The sequence below is a fragment of the Pistacia vera genome, unplaced genomic scaffold, assembly GCF_008641045.1.
Source record: "Pistacia vera cultivar Batoury unplaced genomic scaffold, PisVer_v2 Contig104, whole genome shotgun sequence".
Classification (NCBI taxonomy): Eukaryota; Viridiplantae; Streptophyta; class Magnoliopsida; order Sapindales; family Anacardiaceae; genus Pistacia; species Pistacia vera.
Window position 1 is genome coordinate 2,194,719 of NW_022195071.1, and position 16,169 is coordinate 2,210,887.

Consider the following 16,169-nt stretch of genomic DNA (forward strand, 5'->3'; position numbering starts at 1 on the left):
CTTCTTTGCAAGCTTTTCACATCTCTTTCATCGTTAATAAAATGGTTGGGGGTTACATCCTTCATTTATGCCCATTAAAGAAAAAAACTATTACATGTTCTAGAAATAAAAAATTAAAAAAAAAAAAAAAAAAAGCCCAGTTAAGAAGTATTAACATTTAACCAGTGTTTTAAAACCCGGACTAACCCGACCGATTGAACCACGACCTAGAGCCTTCATCAGGTCGGGTTATAAATTTTCATATTCATTGAAAACCCTAAAAATTAAGACATCAATATATAAACAATTGAAGACCAAAATGTTAGGACTTTTGAAGAGAAATGACCGATGAGTGCAATAGTGGCAACGACAACGATTTTTGGTGAGTGAATCGATCGGAAATCACAAAACAATATCGTCGAAAAAAGCCCGTCATCGCCAACGATTGGAAGGCAAACAGGGGAGTGGTATAATGGGTTTTGGTCAGGAGGTTGGAGGGAGTGTTTTCTTGGTGATGGGGAGTATTGTCCTAGTTGGAAACAAGCCCTATTTACCGACGTCAATGATGGTGTTTGGGGTTTTTTTACAAGATTTCAAACCTATAAAGACTTACACATAATTTTTAAGGGTATTTTTGTTAAATTTCAAACCTTTGAGCACAGGTATGACCCACCAGTCAAACCGATCAATCAAGACTCGACTACTTTGCCGAGTTTCACCCCGAGTTGGGTTTTAAAACATTGCATTTAACAGGGTTGTTACTCTACCTAACCTAGCCAGATGTTGAAAGTTTTTGAGTTAAAATTGAATATAATTACTAAATTAATTAAGTAAATAATCAAAGTTGATGAGATATTGAAACTATTTAACCGTTATTTTTCCTATCATGGACTAAATTATACAAACTGCAATAAAATCCGGATACAAGTCAAGAAAGATATTGCACAATGGTGACCAAAACAAGACATGAGTAGAAGCCTGACAATATTTAAGTGTCCTATGTTGAAGTGTCCTCTATTGCTGGGCAGAAGAAATACATTCAACCATATGTTGGGGCTAAGCACTCGTCGACCATATCCACAAGGTTTGGATTTTCCAGTGCTGCTGCCACTCGTTCTTTATCATTCAGTTGTTTATTAACTGCATTAGAAAGGAATATAGTGTATAAATGCCATGACATAATTTATATAAGATTTTCTAGAGTCAATAATCCGATCATGCCATTCAAAACCTGCCCTTTGTATTTCATTAAAGCATATCCAGGAAATGCTATAAGACCCAATTAACTAGTCTGTGAAAACGGATAAGTTATAGAGAGGGAAACAACTCAAAGTTCATGGCAAGATGGTACTAATGTAATAGGAACCCACTCTAATAACTCAATAATTGGGTTGGACCATGAGTCTTTCATGGGCTTGGATAGAACTCTACTTGGAAAACCAGCTTGCCAAGGGAGGATGCCCAAGCTCTTATAACCCACATGCCTATCATTTTCCCTTCCAATGTGGGATTCTAATATTCCACCACACTTCTACAACCTACGTCCAATGTCAGCCTGTCACGTAGGCATAGGATCATGCTCTGATAGCAATTGATAGAAACCCACTCCAATAACTCAACAATTGGATTGGGCCACGAGTATTTCATGGGCTTGGGTAGAACTCTCTTTGGAAAACTGGCTTGTCAAGAAAGGATGTCAAAACCCTTATAACCTACATGTCCACCATTTTTCCTTCCAATGTGGGATCCTAACATAATGCCAGAACGGTGATCAAGGTCAGTGGTTCTACATCTAATAGGCTTTAGATGTGAGCGGGGTCATAAGTCACAATTCAACTCCACATTAGAGTCATATTGACACCCTCCACCAAAAAGAGCACGAAGCTTTTTGCAGGATCCAGTCCAAATAACAAAAAGAACAGGACAAGAGAAAGTGAGAAAGCATGCAAGTACCTGCAGCTTCTGTTGCATGAGTTCCGGGTGCTACCCTTATATCCACCTATTAACAATAACCTTAAACAATTAGAAAGTGAAGTGATGATAGAAATGAGGGTGGTCAGATGCATGTAAGACAATCAGTGTTGAGACCAGCTTAGCAATAAAGCATTGTAAATTTCATCCATAAAGTACAACAAATAGAAACTTAAAACCATAATATGACAAAAGACTGGATATTGTAACAGCAGGGCTAGTGACACAGCCACAAGTATGTGGAAACTTCATCCTTATGAATCACTTAACAATGATTATAGCAAGTAAACTCCAATCATTCTGCATATACTAGAGATATTTTTTTGGGACCCGCTAAAAACGTAAATATTGATACTCATTAATTGGTGATCCATGTCTTCCTACAATTATAGTTTTGTGCACCAACAATGCCCTTGAAGGAGAAACCGAACAACCAATCATGATAAAGAGAAGAAAGAAGAACTCCATTGACAAACGGGTATTACGGATTCATAGTATCAAGTTTATTTTTCTATTTCTTTTTCTATTGATACTATAAAGAAGTAAAACAGATATTGGACCAGGTATCCTTTACAACAACAAAACCCATCTAGTATCAGGGTCGAAGGCTTTACAAAGACTATTATGAATGTGTATAATCTGTGCAAAAAAGAACAAACCAAAAAGAAATATTACTACAGCCTAAACAGCCCCAAAAACACAACAAAACTATCATGAATCTACATGATACTAGTTTCTTGTTCCAAAACAACCCATATTTCGGTTGTCCGGAGATAGGCCCACTTTCCCAAGCCAGACAAAAATAAAAAAGGAAACAAAGCCTACTCAAAGAAAGAACCTTGCCTCAAATTAGTAATATAAAGTATCAAGAAATATCAAACAACATATAAACCCCTAGTCCAATGACACAGCAGCACTAGAATACACTGGCCCTAGTAATGTAACAAATCATCCTGAGATCTATAAAAAAATACTTCATCCATTACACTTCCATAGATCCCATATGTAGTAATTGTGTATGGTGAAGAAAAATTAAATGGCAAGCTGTCAACCAAATTAATACCTTGTAACGCATAGGAAGACTCCTCATAAGTTTCACCCGCAAGCACAGACCAATAACTGTTGCCATACTGCAGTGTTCAACTGTTGGAGTGAATGTGACCCTGAATGAGAACATATTACTTATTCATTAAATTTTCCAACCTAACTTGATTATGAAATAATGAACACGATTAAGATAACCTTTCACCTTACATAGCTATGCTCATCATCCACCTCAATTGCATCTTCTGTAATTACTTTGAGTTCTTCCAATGAGTATGGGTGCTCTGGATCTTTTATATCTCTTACATGATTTAAGAATGTTAAGGAAATAAATTAATACACAACCATCATACAGTTTTGTTCAGAAGTCATTGATCCCTTTTCAAATTATTCTAATTCGTAAATAATTGATTCTATAAAAGAAAAAAGACAAAATGTCAAGAAACATACTGTGCTAAAATAATTTGTTACTAAGTTTAACAGACAGAAAAACACATATTTGCAACAGATTATGTTTCCACAGAAACCACAAAAATGTTATCTCAGTTATTATAAGCATCGTGAGATTTACTGCTGGCATCAGATTTAAAGTCAAAAAGGATATCAAATACTTCTTGTTGGTCAATTGGTTCGACAGCATACTCGTCTGCATTACTAATGAAACTTCGAACTCGTCGTTCCTTCTTTTCATACACTGTTGGATTTGCATTTATCAACCCAGAAACCATCTTCACTGCTGTAATTTAAATAGATTACAAAAAAGCAAACTCCTGCACAGTCAAATAATATTGCAACAAATAAACTATCATTCATTATTTCATGCATAACAAAAATAAGTAAATTCAAATGTCAACTAAATCAGCCTACAAACATTTAATCACACTACAGACTAGGAAATGTATAGTAACATGCAAACGTATTTGCTTCCATTTTTTACCACTAAACCGCTAACAAATATTTCATATTGCCACCAAAAATAATAATAACAAGGAGGTTGACTTCACAACTTATTTAAGGACATCTCTTGTAAAAGATAACTAGTCACATTATTTCTACCTTGCAAAAAGTTTCTTTAATCTTAGCATGCTATTAACCTCATCTGTTAGGTTTACTTCAAGGCAACTCCGGCAAGCTATCGGCTGCATATATTAGGGTCTCATATTTACCACTTAAAAATTTTTCCAGCAGCAACCAACCATAAAATAATCTGTACGTCTGAATCACTGGATTTTGATTTACAAAGAAAGATTTTAAACTGATTTTGAAGTCTTATAAGCCCCAAAACGAGGGAAACAAACCTCCTACGTTCACTAATAGTGTACAACAAAAGGTTTGGCTTCCTAAACTCTTCAAAAGAAAATAATATAATTATAAAATCTCTAGGTTCCAGATTCTCGGTGCTAATCATATATCCTTAAAAAAAAGCAATAATGAAGGACAACTAATATACAAAGATGAACTTTTCTGCATCATGATGCTATGCAAGACAGCAATTGACAATGAATATAACATTAAGCAACTGGTTAGGGTTTATATTAAAATTTCAATTAATTATATAAAAGGCAGTCGTGCAAAGGTGCATAAGCCACTTCAATCAACAAAAAGAATTGTAATCAATATAAAATTATCAGCGGGAACATAAACAAACAAGCGAACAGCCACAGAGAAACGAAAATAGAAAATTTAAAATAAAGAAGAAGAAGAAGATGCCTTGTGAGGGAGACGAAAGCAGAAGACGATTGAGCAACGGTTGAAACAAAGAAAATAGTGTAAGGTGTTTTTGGCGAAGGATTGATTGGGTCAATTACGGATTCGAGTCCAAGTCGGATCAAAGATATTGGGATATTTCTATCCATTCCTATTCTCAAAATATTTGCTTATTTAATTATTTATAAAATATTAGTATATTCTTTTAATTATTTTTAAAATTTAAACCTTTTAAGTTTATTAATTTCATTAAATATTTATAGAAAAAAGTTTAAAAATTAATAAAAATACCTTCACCTACCGATAATTGTCAGATTCTGACTATCACCACAGAATCTATCACAACAGCCTACAAACGACTAGAACTGGTCAGTAATTTACCGATCTAGTCATCATTGACGGTCAACGACAGCCATATTTTTTACCATCGTTGACAGTCAGATCTGACCTTTTGCGGTCGTTGACGGCTGACGGCTAGATCTAGTCGTCGATCTAGCCTATCTGACCAAAAAAAACAAGATCGATGCACGTATGGCTAAATCCGATCGGTTTGCATCATAATGTTAGATTCTGACCAGATTCTGGCGGTGGTGGCCAAAATCTGGCACTATCAGTGGGTGGGAGTGTTTTTGTCATTTTACAAAATTTTTATATATTAGGGTGTTTAGTTAAATTAGCAAACCTAAGGGGATTTTATGTTAAATTTTAAATTTTACCTCATAATACTCACCCTATTCAATTACTCACTATTATTCTCAAAATCATATCTAAAGACTAAAATAATAAAACAAACGGACCCAATGGGCTTTTCTTTGGGCCATTGTCATGCATTGAAGTTTGAATTTTTTTTTTTTTAATCGAGATATTTGGGTCAGTGTGCGTTTGTCTAAACTAATTTTTAAAGTCCACCGTTGAACACCTTATAAGTTTAAGGCCAAACGATTTGCGCATACCCAAGGTTTGCCGTAACAATAAAGTGGTACCTAAAAGGTTTGGAAACGACAAATAAGTACCTTCCGTCATGTGCTGTTAGTAATTTCTATTTGTTAACAGTGAAAAGACTAAAATGCCATTGAAAGTTCGATATTTTAGTTTTTTATAAATTTAAAAATTTCTAAAAAACCCCATAGGTTTGCTAATTTAACTAAACACCCCCATATATAAAAAGTTTGTTAAATGACAAAAACACCCCCACCACCTGTAGTGCCAGATTCCGGCCACCACTGCCGGAATTTGGCCGAAAATTGTGTTACGACACAGACCCGTCGGATCTGTGTCGTAACGCGTTGATTTGGCCTTTTCCAGCTAGATCCGTGGCTGATATGGCCGAAAAAGGCCAGATCTACGGCCAGATCTGGCCGTCGACGCCGCAGATGGAGTTTTGCGGCCACGACGGCCAGATCTTGTCGTAGATCTGACCTTTTCCGGCCAGATCAGCCACGGATCTGGCCAGAAAAGGCCAGATAGACACGTTACGACACAGATCCGACGGGTCTGTGTCGTAACGCAATTTCCCAGCCAGTTTTTGGCGGTGGTAGCTGGAATCTGGCACTGCTGGTGGTGGGGGTGTTTTTGTTATTTAACAAACTTTTTATATATGGGGGTGTTTAGTTAAATTAGCAAATCTAGGGGGTTTTTTAGAATTTTTTAAATTTATAAAAAACTAAAATATCAAACTTTTAAGGGTATTTTAGTCTTTTTACTATTAACAAACAGAAATCACTAATAATACATGATGAAAGGTATCTGTTTATTATTTTTAAACTTTTTAGGTACTAATGTCGTTATGACAAACCTTGGGTATGGGCAATCGTTCGCCTAAGTTTAAAGGATAAGATAAATACAAATAATATTCAACATTATCAACTTCTTTAAATAAATATGTGAAATAGCAGGAAGATAGGGTGGTCCTTCCCGTCCAGGATCCAGGCTCAATCCCCTTCGTCTCCCCGATTCCCATTACACAAACAAACAAACGCAATTCAAGACCGCCAAAGCTTACCGCTCTCTTAAATCTACAAATATCGATTGATTGATACTACCATCTTCTCTCGCAATTCATCACCGCAATGGGTTACGACGACGATCCGTAAGTTTTCTCAATTTCTCTTCGCTTTTTTTTGTTTCTTCTTATTTTTCTTGCTTTTTGTTCGTATTGAGAGCTAGGGTTTCCTTGATATATGAATTGATCGAATTGAATTGGACGCGTAGTTATCGCGACGAGGATGGAGAGCCGTTGATGGACTACGACGACATGCAATCAGACCGGGAGCCATCTCCCGAGCCTCATCAAAACGACATCCTTGATGATTTGGAAGATGACATCGGGGACTTTCCCAAGAGGGACCGGTCGCAGACTCCGGTTTACAGTAACGAGAAATCGAAACCTAGGAAGAGGTTGGTGAAGAAGGGTGGATCAATTGGGCGGAGTGGTACGCCTAATTTGGTTGATGAGAATGACGATGATGAGGATAATTTTATTGTGGATGATTTTGGAAGGGAGATGGAGGAGAGGAAGAGGAAGAAGTGGGGGAAGGAAGGGAAGGAGAGTAATAAGAGAGTTAAGGTGGAGAAGGATAGGAGGTTGGGGAAGGCAAGTGGGTCCAAATCTGGGAAGAAGGGGAATATCAAAGATAGTGATAAAATGCTCAATGAGATGTGGAACGCGGTCGCACCGCCGGGCGATTCTGAGGTTTACTTTTTTTTTTTTCTTTATGATGATTTTGGTTCATATTTTGATGGTTCGTTGGGTTGTTGGTTCTTTTTCAGATTGTTGTTTGAGTGTTTGGCTTTTGGATTCTCTTTGTTGTTGGTGATGTATGAAAGATTGTAGAGTTCAAAATTTTGCAACTTAAACTGATCGGGTTTGATAGTGGAGTCATTGAGTTTCAATTGTGAATGTGAATGAATGTGGGTTTTTAATTTTGTGTTGTTTGATTTGATTATGCTTTAGTTATTTGATAAGGTGTTAGTGATTTAGTGAATTGACTTTCTCTTTGTTGCTCCAAAATTTATGTATGTTGATTAGTTAGTGTTGATTTTTAGGGTCTACTTTAACTTTATGAATTCTCTGATGTTGTGTCATGTTGGGATTTTTATTTGCCTAGTTGATTGTGGTTTAACTTGTGTAGGTGAAATTTCATTTTAATTATATCTTGAGTTTTTTTTTGGTGTTTCAACTTTTTTTCTTCTCCTTATCTCATGTTAGTCATGGATTAGTATCTTTTGCTAGTAGTTAGAGGTTTTGATATGCTGATAAAGTTTCTAATGGTATCTACCTCTAAATGTTATAGGATGATCAGGAGGGTGTTAGGACAGTGGATGATGATAACTTCATAGATGACACTGGTGTTGACCCTAATGACAGGTATGGAAGTGACAATGAACTGCGGTTTGCTCACGATGCTCCTCAGGTAAATGCCTCATCTACTATCTAGAAAGATTTATTATTCTCTAATTGAAATGCTTGAGGTTTATGTCATGAGATTATGTATTGTTTAATTAGTAATGCTTTGGACAGTTCATATCTAAGTTTTATGTACAATGATCTGACTTTGTCAGGCAGAGGAGGGTGATGAGGATGAGGAAATCAATGAACTCTTCAAGATGGGCAAAAAGAAGAAAAAGAGTGAGAAAAGTCCTGCAGAAATTGCATTGCTAGTTGAGAATGTCATGGCCGAGCTTGAGGTCACTGCCGAAGAAGATGCTGAACTTAATAGACAGAATAAACCTGCTATTAATAAACTCAAGAAGTTGTCTCTTCTCATTGAGGTTCTCTCAAAGTAAGCTGCGTGCCTGCATTCCAATTTCAGTGTGCTTTTATTTCACTAGCAATTAATTCTTATATTTTTCTTGTGTTTGCTCTTGATGCAGGAAGCAGCTTCAACAAGAATTTTTAGACCATGGAGTGCTGACTCTGTTAAAGAATTGGCTTGAACCCCTTCCAGATGGGAGTTTACCAAATACAAACATCCGTGAAGCTATTCTGAAGATTTTGACTGATGTATAAACTTGTTTATCCTCATTAAGTCTCTTTACTCATCGTCATTGCTTCCAAACAAATTTTATGTTTATGTAGAGCCTGAATTTCACTTTTGTCATGCAGTTTCCAATTGATCTGGAGCAGTATGATAGAAGGGAGCAATTGAAGAAAAGTGGTCTTGGAAAGGTTAATGATTATTTCATTAAACAAATTATCTTGCCTTGCTGTTTATTTTTGGCACTGGGAGTGGCAATTTGGGGTGATTTAATCCTTTTATTTGGCAGGTTATTATGTTTTTATCAAAATCTGATGAGGAAACCACATCAAACAGAAAGCTGGCCAAGGATCTGGTTGACAAATGGGTAATGTCATTCTTGGTCTTTATTGTCTGTCTAAAGTTTACAATCTTCTCTTGTGTATCTATGTGCGGGTTCTCTTAATCTTGGAAGCGAATTTTCCTGAGCATGATGAGAAAATGAGTGTATTGTCTTAATTTTCTGTTATATGCCCTTGTATTTTGGTGGTAAAATAGTTTCTTTTCCTTTGTGGGTTTCCATGTCTTTAAGATTTTTCGTTTTTGTATATTGATATTGACATTTTTATGGTTTGAAATGTATACAGAGTCGGCCCATATTTAATAAGAGCACAAGATTTGAGGACATGAAAAATAACGATGATGTCAGGGTTCCCTTTCGAAGGCCATCTGTTAAAAAGTACTCTTTGTTACTGTCATCTGGTTGCTATCACGTGCTTACATAGGTTTTCCTTATTTCTGATTTATTAATGTTATTATTCTTTTTTAATTTTTTCTGTAGGCCTACAAATAAATCTGCAGCAATGGAATCTAGAGATGGTGATTTTGATGATTTGGTTATATCTAGGTAAGATGTGATGAGAGATTTCATCTGTTTGCATCTGGCCTTTTATTTTCTGGGAAATATTACTTCCAACTCCAAATTGCTTTTACCTGCTAATATTTTGTGTAAACAATTCAGGGACCGCAAGTCTGGTCAATCATCTTTTGGGCAACAGGCTTCAAGGCAAGACTCAGCCATGAGGCAACACGCGTCGAGACCAGAAGCAACCCCATTGGATTTTTTGGTGCGTCCCCAATCTAAAATTGATCCAGAAGAAATTAGAGCCCGTGCTAAACAAGTTATGCAAGATCAACGTCGAATGAAGGTTAGTAGATTTGTTAAATTTTCATTCAAGTTTTGCTACTTTGGTCTGGTATAATAAATGCACTAAATTTCGCAGAAACTTTCTTACAGGCTACTAGCTCCTTATTTTTCCCCTTATATTTAATGAACGTGGATAAAATATCTGCCCTTATTTGTGATGTCTTTGTTATTCTTTCTGTGTTTGACCTTTGCTCTTTTTGAGCGTAGTTTTTATTGGCATTAAGAAAACGAATTTCTGACTTCTGAAAAAATGATATTGTTTAGAGATTTGGGTTGATATGTCATTGGTTAGTGCAATTACTAGATAGATCTCATCTGAGCACATAATCGAACTGGACATTAGTATAATTAATCAGATGGGATCAATTTTATATCTCTGTTTAAATTCACTTGTCTGCATAGTTTCTAACTTCAAATTTCAACTGGGAATGGCAGATGAATAAGAAGTTGCAGCAGTTGAAGGCACCCAAAAAGAAGCAGATGCAAGCTACCAAACTTAGCGTGGAGGGTCGCGGCATGCTCAAATACTTGTGAGCTGCTGAACTCAATGGCTGGGAAAAAATAGTGTCCATCATAAGCAAATAACATGTAACATGAGCCTTTGGGCTGAAATTACTTGAGTAGCGTCTCGCAAGAAGGAAGATATTCTGCTGTGCAGATTGCCTACTTGAAATAACTTTTCACAGAAGATCATTCGAAAGCGCAATTGTAGGACATGATTGGTAGGGGTTGATCTATATAAAAGCCTTTTCAGCCAAATGGCGCCTTTGTGATGAAAGAAGTGATCACAGCATGGTTGAATCCTATGAATTGAAACTATCTTTAGTTCTGTTTCAGATTTGAATTGTAAAAGCCTTTGATATTTATTCAGAATTATTGTCTTTAAAGAACCATATTGATCTCAAATTTGGAAAGTGGCTTGAGCACCATTGATTTTGTTTGTGGCATGTGGCAATCCCAATAGGAACATTATTTAAGACAATTTAATTGAAAAAGAAAAAAGAAAACACTCATAAAGTCCTTTTCTAATGTACAACTTAAAACCTGTACAATAATTAAGTTAATCCTCGTTTGAATATATATACATTGCTGCCACCTTGGGGTTTATTTTTCTTCGAATTTATGGCTCATAAATAATATTTGTTGAAAGTTTAAAACATAAATTTCAAATGGAAATTTTATGAACAGCTTAGGTATCAAAAGCACAAAATGGCAAAGGAAACTCTTCATCAGGCATCAGCCGTCTTGAAATCGAAGAAAAACATATATGTTATCTTCCAACTTGGGATATTTTTATGACTCAAGTCTTAAAACAAGAAATATATCAAATTAACCATTCATTAAAGTGAAAAACTAAATTAATTTAAACATAATTAATTAATTATATTATTAGATACTATAAAAAATTACAAGACATTTGACCATACGAGAATGGCGGAAAATTGTACGTGGTTCATCAAAAACTCTTACATCGACATGAAAAACAAAAACAACAAACTAAGCTTATATATATAAACTACAATTTGGTTCGATCGTTCAGTAAGCAGGTAGACATTGAATTTCTCATTGCCACTTCTTCAGCTTGAGTGATATTTGACTGAGGGTCGTTGTTCATCAGGAATCCATCATGAGCGATTGACTGAATCCACTGTTATATTGCTCTGCATCTGCATTGTTATCGATTGCGTTGTCAACACCATCGTTCGTCCTGATTCCACCATCAGTTATTAGCCGGAGATACTCATTCATCAAGAGTCTACAATCACGTTGCATTGCCTCTTCATTGCCGTTCATCAAGAGTCTACCATCACGTTGCATTGCCTCTTCATTGCCGTTCATCAAGAATGCTTCCATATTTTGCAAGGCCTCTTCAACTTGATTGTTATTATTAGTGTTTGCTATCGGACCACCATCTTCTTGTTCTTGCCAACAAGTTTGTGAAACTGATCCATCATCTTTTAGTGCCTCCTTTTTAATCTTACAAAGTACAACATCGCAACCCCCGTATTCACCCACTAGAGAAAACTCATGCATGATCCACTTATTGCATTTCTTAACCTCGTTTTTCATATCGAAAGTAAAAGTTTTCTTTTCACCGATAACTTGAAAGTTGTTATCTCTATCCAGGATTTTAAACGCTGAACTTTGACCATGCCAAGTCCCTCCACCCGCTCTTCTAAAAACCCTTTTCCCTCTCTTCTTCAACCTAGTAAAACAATACCATACCTTTTGATTTGAAGGTTCGTCAAAAATCTCCCCAGGTGTTTTTACATCGTAGAGATCACACTCTATAATGGGATTCCATGGCATGGGGTTTCCTGTAACTCTTGCAAGTAGATAGTATTTTACCAGTTCATCTTCAAAAGGCTTGAAACGATACCCCACTGGCAGCTCCATTCTAGCTATTTCGTTTCTTTCAAGAAAAAAGATTTTTATTTCTAAACTGATGCGCCCAAGATTAAAACCCTAACTTAGTAGAAAGATTAAGAGTTTTCAATTTGGTTGTAGGAGTGTTAGGTATTCTCTATTTATAATTAAGGAATGATCAACTGTCATGGCTTAACGAAATTACCTAGATTAATTAATTAGGTTTAGAGAGTTTTGTTAGAATTCAAAATCCTACGTGCATGAAATTATCGGTTGCATGGTTGAAGTAAAAGATTCCTTTATCCTTTGGAGAGTCCTTCCATCGTTGAAAGACATTACTAAAGCTTCATAATTAAGTTTCCGAAATTTATAATTAGTTTTAACTAGTCTATTAATCCCACCTTAATCTTGGATAAGGGTGATCTGCTTTAGGATTTGAACACAGATCATTATGTAAATCTACCTATTGTCGGCTTCGATTGGCTGCATGTGTCATCTAAAATATATTTATGTTAAATCAGATTATTTAATAATGTTTCATAAATTTATTCTACTATTGTTATTAGCTTGTGTTAATATTGTTATAGGAATTACTGGAAGGTTTTTTCTAATTATAATCTTTTATTAGTCCTATACAACTAAACAACAGCTTCTAGATGTCAAAATAATATAGAAAAACTTTTAAGTTTCTTTAATTAAAAACCTCTGTATGACTGTGATTATATATCCCTCCAACAGAGTTGGCTTTCATTTCAACCTTCAAGAGTTGAGCTCGAAATATTGACTAATTATTATGATCTTTTACAATTGAAATATGAGTTTTAATTAGTCTATAATCCAGTCCTTAATCTTGGATCAGGGTCTACTTTAGGATTATGTAAATCTATTAAACTTCGGCTGCATAATTATCAGATTATGTTATAATGTATCAAAAAATTATCCTACTATTCTCATTAGATATTATACGGGATAGCCTTGGGGCATTGCACATTAAATTTATCCTACTTTAGGATTAAGTGATTGAATAGTTAATCTATTGCGATTGTCACATTCCACAAGAAAAATTAACGGTGCTCAAGCCACGATAATCGCTTTCCAAATTTGAGATTAAAAAAATTATAGACTTAATTATGAAGCTTTAGTAATGTCTTTCAACGATGGAAGGACTCTCCAAAGGATAAAGGAATCTTTTACTTCAACCATGCAACCGATAATTTCATGCACGTAGGATTTTGAATTCTAACAAAACTCTCTAAACCTAATTAAGTAATCTAGGTAATTTCGTTAAGCCATGACAGTTGATCATTCCTTAATTATAAATAGAGAATACCTAACACTCCTACAACCAAATTGAAAACTCTTAATCTTTCTCCTAAGTTAGGGTTTTAATCTTGGGCGCATCAGTTTAGAAATAAAAATCTTTTTTCTTGAAAGAAACGAAATAGCTAGAATGGAGCTGCCAGTGGGGTATCGTTTCAAGCCTTTTGAAGATGAACTGGTAAAATACTATCTACTTGCAAGAGTTACAGGAAACCCCATGCCATGGAATCCCATTATAGAGTGTGATCTCTACGATGTAAAAACACCTGGGGAGATTTTTGACGAACCTTCAAATCAAAAGGTATGGTATTGTTTTACTAGGTTGAAGAAGAGAGGGAAAAGGGTTTTTAGAAGAGCGGGTGGAGGGACTTGGCATGGTCAAAGTTCAGCGTTTAAAATCCTGGATAGAGATAACAACTTTCAAGTTATCGGTGAAAAGAAAACTTTTACTTTCGATATGAAAAACGAGGTTAAGAAATGCAATAAGTGGATCATGCATGAGTTTTCTCTAGTGGGTGAATACGGGGGTTGCGATGTTGTACTTTGTAAGATTAAAAAGGAGGCACTAAAAGATGATGGATCAGTTTCACAAACTTGTTGGCAAGAACAAGAAGATGGTGTTCTGATAGCAAACACTAATAATAACAATCAAGTTGAAGAGGCCTTGCAAAATATGGAAGCATTCTTGATGAACGACAATGAAAAGGCAATGCAACGTGATGGTAGACTCTTGATGAACGGCACTGAAGAGGCAATGCAACGTGATGCTAGACTCTTGATGAATGAGTATCTCCAGCTAATAACTGATGGTGGAATCAGGACGAACGATGGTGTTGACAAAGCAAGCGATAACAATGCAGATGCAGTGCAATATAACAGTGGATTCAGTCAATCGCTCATGGTGGATTCCTGATAAACAACAACCCTCAGACAAATATCACTCAAGCTGAAGAAGTGGCAATGACAACTTCAATGTCTACCTGCTTACTGAACGGTCGAACCAAATTGTAGTTTATATATATAAGCTTAATTTGTTGTTTTTGTTTTTCATGTCGATGTAAGAGTTTTTGATGAACCACAATTTCCCGCCAATCTCGTATGGTTAAATGTCTTGTAATTTTTTTTATAGTATCTAATAATATAATTAATTAATTATGTTTAAATTAATTTGAAATATTTCTTTTATATATATATATGCTCTCATCTAGACACCTTAATATAAGGTTGATTTCATTGTATTTAAATTAATTTTTGTGTTGTAACAGAAATAAAATTTCTCATGTTTTGATTGGGAGATATCAAAATACAGCCGTTTGTTTATACCAATTTCCATTGCCACTTTGTGCTTTAGAATTTAGATGCCTAAGCTGTTGATAAAATTCCGGTTGATATTTAAGTTTCAAACAATATGATTTATGCGCCATAAATTCAAAGAAGAAGTTACCAAATTGATTGAACAATGAAATAATATCAAAGCAAAGATGAAACTAATAACATTAATGATGGTATCTAAGGAAATTCTCAATACATAAATTTAATATCCCATTTCAAAAGAGTAGACTAGAAGGCCATTCTCAATTTTCAATGTCTCAAGAGATACTGCTGCTGCTAACCATATAGCAAATGACAACTGCACTTTTCAGAAAAATGCTCAGCCAATATTTAAACCATGCATACAGTTCTAGTTTGTCCCAACTGCCTCGGTCACTAAAACTTGTCTCTTTCTCCTCTTTGCCTCCATTGCCATTTTTCATTTTGTTTCCTTTTGTTTTCTCGAAGACATTGTTACACAATGAGCAGAAAGATAATGAGGGAAAACAAAAAGAACAAAATTTATGATGCCACAAGATCGGGTGTTTCCGCTTCGATGGACAACAAAGCGGTATGTACTTTCTCCAACCAATTGTCCAGCCGATCACGTAAGGATTTGATCTGCGGAATACCCAAAACTCTTGGCTGTACCCAGGATACATGAACTGTTCCCTCAACTTGATCGATTATACCCTCGATGAGATGAACCTGAATTAAAACATCAAACATCACAACGTTATGCCAAAGTAGGTGTCCAAGCAAAGTTTGTGCAGATACCCCGTGAAGGAATAAATATGTAAGTATGAACTTTAAAAAAAAAAAAAAGTGACTTACCGAGAGAGACTTCATCAGAAGATGCTCAACATCCTCAATTGAAAGTTTTGTGCGCTCTGCAATGATGCTTAATGGAATAGTTCGGTCCTCAGAAGGCCGGCTACAAGGATGCACATCTCGCATCAATTGGCAAAAAATTATACAAATATGTAAAAATAATAAGAAGACTACCACTAAAATTATAATACCTAAAGATAATTTCCATCAGGCAGAGAATGTTAATCTTTTCCACTAACTTCTTCTCATTCTCAACTAGTGCAGGTTGAGACCTGAGGGCAGCATTGTGTACACGACATAATTCCTGATATCGAACTAGGTCACCGGAGTTAAATGCCTGGAGAATATAATACAGCCACTCGACCTTTGTTCCTATAAGACTATTTATCTGTAAAAAAGATTACAAGATGGAATCATCACAAGCACAATGAAAATATAAAATTGCAGGGCACAAACCAACTCAAATACCACCACAT

The 16,169-nt window shown here is 35.5% G+C and overlaps 5 protein-coding genes across 7 annotated transcripts; 2 read left to right on the top strand and 3 right to left on the bottom strand.

The window, feature by feature from the left end:
- Nucleotides 1–810: 810 nt before the first annotated feature.
- On the bottom strand, nucleotides 811–4,824 carry LOC116125894 (protein AE7-like). 3 transcript variants are annotated; one of them, XM_031411623.1, is made up of 6 exons: nucleotides 4,705–4,824; nucleotides 3,599–3,727; nucleotides 3,200–3,305; nucleotides 3,014–3,113; nucleotides 1,933–1,978; nucleotides 811–1,119 (listed from the first exon to the last, which is right to left on the bottom strand). In XM_031411623.1, the coding sequence occupies exons 2-6, from the start codon at nucleotides 3,720–3,722 to the stop codon at nucleotides 1,019–1,021; spliced, it is 477 nt and encodes a 158-aa protein (XP_031267483.1). In that variant the 5' UTR covers nucleotides 3,723–3,727; nucleotides 4,705–4,824; the 3' UTR covers nucleotides 811–1,018. The 3 variants fall into 3 exon arrangements, with proteins under 3 accessions (XP_031267483.1, XP_031267474.1, XP_031267469.1); XM_031411614.1 differs by having other exon boundaries at nucleotides 3,599–3,730; XM_031411609.1 differs by having other exon boundaries at nucleotides 3,599–3,764.
- Nucleotides 4,825–6,626: 1,802 nt separating this feature from the next.
- LOC116125772 (protein IWS1 homolog 1) lies at nucleotides 6,627–10,800 on the top strand. The gene is made up of 11 exons (XM_031411490.1): nucleotides 6,627–6,790; nucleotides 6,913–7,393; nucleotides 7,995–8,114; nucleotides 8,263–8,483; nucleotides 8,575–8,704; nucleotides 8,807–8,869; nucleotides 8,968–9,045; nucleotides 9,305–9,396; nucleotides 9,499–9,564; nucleotides 9,679–9,865; nucleotides 10,300–10,800. Exons 1-11 carry the CDS (start codon nucleotides 6,771–6,773, stop codon nucleotides 10,396–10,398), a joined length of 1,557 nt encoding a protein of 518 aa, XP_031267350.1. The 5' UTR covers nucleotides 6,627–6,770; the 3' UTR covers nucleotides 10,399–10,800.
- Nucleotides 10,801–11,478: 678 nt separating this feature from the next.
- Nucleotides 11,479–12,261, bottom strand: LOC116125282 (NAC domain containing protein 50-like). Its single transcript, XM_031411029.1, has one exon. It carries the CDS (start codon nucleotides 12,259–12,261, stop codon nucleotides 11,479–11,481), a length of 783 nt encoding a protein of 260 aa, XP_031266889.1.
- Nucleotides 12,262–13,681: 1,420 nt separating this feature from the next.
- On the top strand, nucleotides 13,682–14,464 carry LOC116125291 (NAC domain-containing protein 30-like). Its single transcript, XM_031411039.1, has one exon. It carries the CDS (start codon nucleotides 13,682–13,684, stop codon nucleotides 14,462–14,464), a length of 783 nt encoding a protein of 260 aa, XP_031266899.1.
- A 559-nt stretch (nucleotides 14,465–15,023) lies between these two features.
- LOC116125544 (26S proteasome non-ATPase regulatory subunit 13 homolog B-like) lies at nucleotides 15,024–16,099 on the bottom strand. The gene is made up of 3 exons (XM_031411250.1): nucleotides 15,885–16,099; nucleotides 15,697–15,796; nucleotides 15,024–15,570 (listed from the first exon to the last, which is right to left on the bottom strand). The coding sequence occupies exons 1-3, from the start codon at nucleotides 15,899–15,901 to the stop codon at nucleotides 15,385–15,387; spliced, it is 303 nt and encodes a 100-aa protein (XP_031267110.1). The 5' UTR covers nucleotides 15,902–16,099; the 3' UTR covers nucleotides 15,024–15,384.
- Nucleotides 16,100–16,169: the final 70 nt, after the last annotated feature.

What these genes read in the sequence shown, in the direction of transcription:
- LOC116125291 (XM_031411039.1), top strand. Translation starts at nt 13,682, where the DNA reads ATGGAGCTGCCAGTGGGGTATCGTTTCAAGCCTTTTGAAGATGAACTG.
- LOC116125544 (XM_031411250.1), bottom strand. An exon ending in TTCTGATGAAGTCTCTCTCG is followed by an intron (nt 15,571 to 15,696) that starts GTAAGTCACTTT and finishes GTTTTAATTCAG; the next exon opens with GTTCATCTCATCGAGGGTAT.
- LOC116125282 (XM_031411029.1), bottom strand. Translation starts at nt 12,261, where the DNA reads ATGGAGCTGCCAGTGGGGTATCGTTTCAAGCCTTTTGAAGATGAACTG.
- LOC116125894 (XM_031411623.1), bottom strand. Translation starts at nt 3,722, where the DNA reads ATGGTTTCTGGGTTGATAAATGCAAATCCAACAGTGTATGAAAAGAAG. An exon ending in GATGAGCATAGCTATGTAAG is followed by an intron (nt 3,114 to 3,199) that starts GTGAAAGGTTAT and finishes GTTCTCATTCAG; the next exon opens with GGTCACATTCACTCCAACAG. An exon ending in GTCTTCCTATGCGTTACAAG is followed by an intron (nt 1,979 to 3,013) that starts GTATTAATTTGG and finishes TATTGTTAATAG; the next exon opens with GTGGATATAAGGGTAGCACC.
- LOC116125772 (XM_031411490.1), top strand. Translation starts at nt 6,771, where the DNA reads ATGGGTTACGACGACGATCC. An exon ending in CACCGCCGGGCGATTCTGAG is followed by an intron (nt 7,394 to 7,994) that starts GTTTACTTTTTT and finishes TAAATGTTATAG; the next exon opens with GATGATCAGGAGGGTGTTAG. An exon ending in GATGATTTGGTTATATCTAG is followed by an intron (nt 9,565 to 9,678) that starts GTAAGATGTGAT and finishes TAAACAATTCAG; the next exon opens with GGACCGCAAGTCTGGTCAAT.